Genomic DNA, 5,841 nt, shown 5'->3' with positions numbered 1-5,841 from the left:
AATTTTCCCTTATTGCTGTTTTTCAGGAACTTGCCGATGTGCCATGGTGCAGCTTCCTTCCTGTTGTGGGTTTGGGCTTAGAGTTTCTTGAATCTTGTTGGGAGACTTGGTCTTGTGTTGAATAAGGTCTAACGCCTGACTGCCAGCTCATTTGTTTTAACTGGGATGGTAGGACAATTTCTATTCTGTTTTTGTCACAAAACTTGAACTTCTTTGTTTTATTTTTGAACAATCAGCTTTTTAAACTTTTTAAAGATTTATGTATTTTTATTGCAAAAGTCAAATATACAGCGAGGTAGAGAGACAGGAAGATCTTCTGTCCACTGATTCACTCCCCAAGTGACTGCAATGGTCGGTGCTGAGCTGATCCAGAACCAGGTGCCAGGAGCTTCTTCTGGCTCTCCCACATGGGTGTGGGATCCTATGGCTTTGGGCCATCCTCGACAGCTTTCCCAAGCTACAAGCAGGGAACTGGATAGGAAGTGGGGCTGCCAGGGCATGAACCAGCGTCCATATGGGATCCTGGTGCCTTCAAGGTGAGGACTTAGGCACTAGACTACTGCGCCAGGAGCTGCTTTTGAATCTGATGACAAAATGTTACTTTAATACACAATTATAGGCCTTCTCTGATGGCTCAATTGGTTAATCTTCCTCTTGGAAGCACTGAGATTCTGTTTGGGTGTCAGTTTGTGTCCTGGCTGCTCTGCTTCCCATCCAGCTCTCTCCTTGTGGCCTAGGAAAGTGCTAGAGGATAGCCCAAAGCCTTGGGATCCTGAACCTGCGTTGGAGACCTGTAAGATGCTCCTAGCTCTTAGTTTTGGACTGGGTCAGCTCTGGCCATTGCGGCTGTTTGGGAAATGAACTTGTGGATAAGAAATTGTCTCATTTTCTCTGTAAACCTTTCCAATAAAACATCTTTCAATATATTTTTTTTTTTAGGAAAAAATAAGGGGGAAACTTTATTTAACAAGAAAGGCGGGTTGGGCACGGAACAGGAGGCAGGCCTCACTTGGTGATGGTGTTCGCGTTCATGCTCTTGCCGCTGCCGCTGAGCACGATGTAGGGCGTCTTCTGGGCCTTCTGCTTCTCCTGCAGCAGCGCCACCGTGCCCAGGGGCGTGTCGCTGGAGCTCATCTTCTTCAGGAGCGCCTCCTCGTCCAGCTTCTTCATCCGCCGCTCCGTCTTCATCTTGCCCGAGCCCTTCCCGTGGAAGCGGTGAGACAGCTGCCGGAAGGCCTCCTTGGGCGTGAGCTTCCGGCCCGTCTCGTCCACATACTCGATCTTCACATCGGGCTTGTAGCCATCCTTCTCCTTGAAGTCCTGCGTGAAGCCCCGGTACTCCTCCCGCCGGCTGTACTTGTCGTCGATGGCCATCTTGTCCTCGATGCAGTACACGGCCGACGGCAGAGACTTGTTGGGGGCTTTCACCCGGGCTACCTTCTGCACCGTGGTCTCCAGCAGCCCTTTGTTCTGGCACAGAAGCAGAGCGGCAGCCAGGCCCCGGTTCACAATGGGCTCCTCGTCCAGGATGGTGGTGGAGGAGGCTGAGAAATCCTGATGCTGCTTCTCCTCGTCCAGGTTCACAGTGCTCCAGCCCAGGTTCTCCTCCCCGTCCGACTCAGAACCACCATTGGCCGAGCGCTCCTCATCTCGTTCGAAGTCCATGAGCTCCTCCTGCTCCTCCCGGTTGCCGGCCAGCCCGTAGGTGGGGATCTCGCCCAGCGTGCGGCAGAACTCCGACGTAGCATTGAACACGATGGCCCCCTTGCGCTCCGGGTCCTCATCCTCCTCCCAGCCTCGCTGCCGCGACTCCAGCTTCTTCACAAACTCCACCACCTTCTCGCCACTGTCTCGCAACTGCTGTAGCTGCTGTAGCTGCCGCAGCCGCCGCCCCTTCTCCAGCTGCTTCTGCAGCTCCAGCTCAGCCTCATCCTCCTCCAGCACCTCGGGGGAGCCGGGGGGCAGGGTGTCCCCCTCCTCCTCGTCGCTGATGTCCATGTTCTCCACACGGGTGTCGTCTGATGGCGGCAGCTGAGGCACGGGCTCCTTGGCCGCCTCCTCCTCAGGGGCCTCTTCCTCCGTCTCGGGCACACGGCGCCGGCCCCGGCCCCGCAATCTGGACCCGAAGTCTCCATCTTGACTCTGGTCCCCGAGGGGCAGCAGGTCATCGGCCCGCATCACCACCTCCTTCTCCTTCTTACGGATCTTCTTCACTCTCCGCTTGGTCTTTTTAAAGGTCACCATCTCCTCGGGCGTGAGGTACTCCGAGGCCACGCGGGGCCCCACGGTGCTCAGGGACTGGGCCTGCAGCCGCAGCCGGGCCCGGACCTCCTCCAGCTCCCGCTCCCGCAGCCCATCAGCCGTGCCGCCCTGCTCCAGGCGGAAGGACTGTGGCCGCTCGCCCTCGAGCTCCTCGTCATACTTGGACAGGATGGAGCGAGGCTTTTGCTGGGCCAGGTCATCCACGCTCTCGTCTGTGTATGGCAGGTAGCCTGGCTTCTTCTTGCGTAGCTCCACGTTCTTCTCTGCCCGCTCCTTGTCTACCAGGTTCACGTTCACCAGCACGTCCTCCTCCTCCTGCAGCACACCTTTGTCCTTGAGGGTGAGGACCACAGTCTCGCCCTCGCGGAAGGAGTCAATGGCATGCTCCACTGTGAGGCCCTGCAGGTCCCGGGCACTGTACAGCTCCTGCCGCCTCTGCCCAAACTCCTCCTCCACCAGGGTGCTGACACCAAACTCCTGGTCCATCTCCTCCAGCAGTTTAGCCCTCTTCTCTGCCAAATCCTTCTCCTTCTGCAGCTGCCGGCTCCGTTCGATCCAGGCGGCAGTGTCGTCCAGCCAGGGGTCATCCTCCCCCAGTGTCTTGATCTTCCCCAGCTTCTGGTTGAGCAGGCGCTTCTCCTTGGCAGCTGCCAGCTTCTCCCGCAGCTCCTCGCGCTGGCGCAGGGCCATGGGGTTGATGACATCGGCCGTCACGGGCTCCTCCTTGGTGCCCGCCTCCTTCTTGACGGCACTGACTTCCAAGGGTTTCAGCCCCAACTTGGCCCGTAGCTTATTGGTCTCCTCGATGCTGAGGGATGAGGCATCGCCAGAGCTGGCTTTGGAGCTGGCAGCGGCCTCGTAGCCATCATCGCGCTTCTCCCGCTTCACGCGCCGCTCGGCCGGCTCCGCCTGGCTGCGATCCCGCCCGTGCGTGCCGCCCCGGGCCTCGGAGTCGGCCCCGCGCCGCCCGCTGCCGCGCTCGGCCCCGCGCTCCCGGCTCCGCTTCCGCCGTTCGCCGCTGCCGCCGCCGCTGCTGCCGCCCGCACTCCGGTGCTTGTGCTTCTTGTGCTCGCGGTGCCGCGGAGGCTGCTCGGGGGCGCCCCCAGCGCCGGCCACCGCCGCCGTCCCCGCGGCCTCCTTCTCTCCGCGGTGCTTCTTGGACGAGCCCATCGTGCTGGCGAAGCGTCTGCCGGGAGCCGGCCGGCAGCCGCCGAGCCCCGACGATGCAAAATGGGAGCGCTTCCGGGTCGTCCGGCCAGCCGCTGAGGGAGGCGGCGTCGGGCGGGCACGGCGGCGCGTGCCCCGAAGGCTCACGGGAAGTCTCGGGTTCGCGAATGCGCAGTGCTGCCCGGCGCGGCCGAGGGTGGGTGGGCTGCGGGCTGCCCGACTGCTCCCCGTCCGGTTCGGGCGCCCACTTTGCTTCGAGGCGACGGAATCCCACAGTGAGGGACTTCGAGGCCTTTTTCCGAGTCAGCAGTTCCCGTCCCCGGCCTCCCTGTCTGGGGGCGGCGCCACCTCGTGGCCGGGTGCTGGGCTGTGCCGACCCCGAGCGCTGCCTTCCCATCCTCCCTGAGTTGCCTTTGGTTGTTAATCCTGGGTCGCTATGAGCCGTGGGAAACAGTGAAAATTTGACCCTTCTGCATGTGTGAGGTTTTTTTTTTCTTGAGAGGGTCCGTAACTTCAAGTCACCGGGGCTCTGAAACGCCGCTCCCGACACCCCACACCTCTGCAGCCCCTGGGGTCCTGTGGCACCTTAAAGACATAGATGGAGGCCACTGGGTCTGTATGGGCCCCACACTGGCTTGCTGGGTGGCCCTGGCCAAAAGCCTCCCCAAACCCCTCCTCCAGTCTCCATTTCTCCTAGGAAGTCGGCCACTGTCTCTGCTCAGCACTCGGGGATTATAACGTGTCAGGCATGGTCTGGGTTTCCGAGTGCTGCCCTCCGGCTCGCCCTTCCCTGCCTCAGCCAACACCTGCTCTTCATCCAGTCCCAGGGCAGACAGCACCTGGGAGAAGCGACGGGTCACAGAGAGCCGGGCGTTGGCCTGGTGGCTTCCTGCCGCTTGTGGAAGGTGCGATTGGGGAAGTTGGTTGATGGGAAGATCTCATCCTCTCCCACAACGTGTGCCTTCCCACTTCGGTCAGAGGCGGGGCCAGGAGTCTGGAAAGCTTTCCAAGGCTGCTTCTGGGGGCCACAGTCCAGGTTCTGCTGTAATCGCCTGCGTGGCATCTCCAGGTCCCAGGGACCCTGCAGCTCTTTGACCTTCACCTTCCTCCTCTGTGACCCACCGAGGCCGGTGGAGCCAGAGCCATGTCCACAGCCATGGCCCTCACTGGAAGCCTCTTCACCACAATTCTGCCCCTTGTTCTGAGGACCAGGCCGCCTCCCCGTTTGGGAGGCCTGGTGCTCTCCCTCCTCGTCCTCCCCGGGCATGTCTGAAAACAGCTCCTCCTCCAGAGTCAAGGCCCGCAGGGGCAGCTGGGGCAGCTCTGAAGGGCTCAGGTCTCTCTCAGGCTCCTCAGCCTCTGCCCACTCCAGTTCTGGTCTGGCTGACTTTCTGGGTGGCCAGAGGGTGCTCTCGTGGGGCACCTGCAGCCCTGGGCTTTCCCCTTTGCTGAGAGGTGAGGCGCCCCAGCCCCCTGGCTGCTGCCTCTTCTCCAAGTTTTGTGCCTCCAGCTTCCGGCAGAAGCCCAGGGCCTCTGGGAGGCTGGCGGCCGACCTGTGCCTGAGCTGGGGGAAGCCTGGTGCGCTCGGGTCCAAGCTGGCGCCGGGCTGTGCCGGGGTGGAGGTTCTGGTGATGAAACTCTCCCAGGCCCACTGGAAGGGAAAGGAAGGCTTCCTAGGGGCGAAGACATCCTCGGCCTCCACGGTGTTCTGGGCTTTCTTGCTTCGTCGCTGGGGTCTGTGTTCCTTCTTTGTCATCTGCCTTGCGCTCTGAGACCTCTGCAGCTGGCCCCGAGTTGGAGCCCCCTCACTGCTTCTGGGGTTCCCCTGCTCTGCCTGAGGAGTGCTGGACAGCAGGTGGAGCAGCCTCGTGGCAGGCTCAGGAGTCTGAGGCTGTGCCTCCAGCCCCGGTCTGTCCGACGAGGTCCTGACCATCTGTGGGTGGCTGTGGAGCATGTCTGTGTCCTGCCGCGCCCCCACCCCCACCGGCCAGCGTGGAACGGTCCTTCCGGCCATCTCCGTGGTAACCAAGTCATCAGCTGGTCAGTCCCAAGGGCTCTGGTAGAAAGGACTCAGGAAGCTTAGGACTCAGGGGCTTACTGCCTGCCTGGGAGAGTTCAGCAGGATGCCAAGGACCAGTCTGGAGCCCACTGGAAGGAATTTCAGCCTTGAGATCTAATTCCGCACATCTCAGCGTTACCCAGGAGCCCTGAGGCCCTAAGCCGTGGGCTTACCTGGCCCTGGTCACCAAGCAAAGCACTGGACTTGGTGGTGTCCAGCTCGGGCCTGGAGGACAGACTGGCAGGACATCTTAGCCCAGTGATCTGGCCTACAAAGCAGAAAACTGGCAAGGCATTTTTTATGGAAGCATAAAGAGCAAGTTAGCAAATTTATGCAGGCTGAACCAAAGTGAC

The 5,841-nt window shown here is 60.8% G+C and overlaps 2 protein-coding genes across 2 annotated transcripts; both read right to left on the bottom strand.

The window, feature by feature from the left end:
* Positions 1-940: 940 nt before the first annotated feature.
* Positions 941-3,432, bottom strand: LOC121165512 (U4/U6.U5 tri-snRNP-associated protein 1-like). The gene has a single exon (XM_040994160.1). It carries the CDS (start codon positions 3,430-3,432, stop codon positions 1,006-1,008), a length of 2,427 nt encoding a protein of 808 aa, XP_040850094.1. The 3' UTR covers positions 941-1,005.
* An 853-nt stretch (positions 3,433-4,285) lies between these two features.
* On the bottom strand, positions 4,286-5,443 carry LOC121164827 (testis-specific protein 10-interacting protein-like). The gene has a single exon (XM_040993113.1). The coding sequence runs from the start codon at positions 5,441-5,443 to the stop codon at positions 4,286-4,288; it is 1,158 nt and encodes a 385-aa protein (XP_040849047.1).
* Between the last annotated feature and the right edge of the window lie 398 nt (positions 5,444-5,841).

The sequence above is a fragment of the Ochotona curzoniae genome, unplaced genomic scaffold, assembly GCF_017591425.1.
Source record: "Ochotona curzoniae isolate NIBS_2020 unplaced genomic scaffold, NIBS_Ocur_1.0 contig_1071, whole genome shotgun sequence".
In the NCBI taxonomy this organism is placed as follows: domain Eukaryota; kingdom Metazoa; phylum Chordata; class Mammalia; order Lagomorpha; family Ochotonidae; genus Ochotona; species Ochotona curzoniae.
Note: the sequence above shows the minus strand (reverse complement) of the source record. Positions and strands in the feature narration are given on the sequence as shown.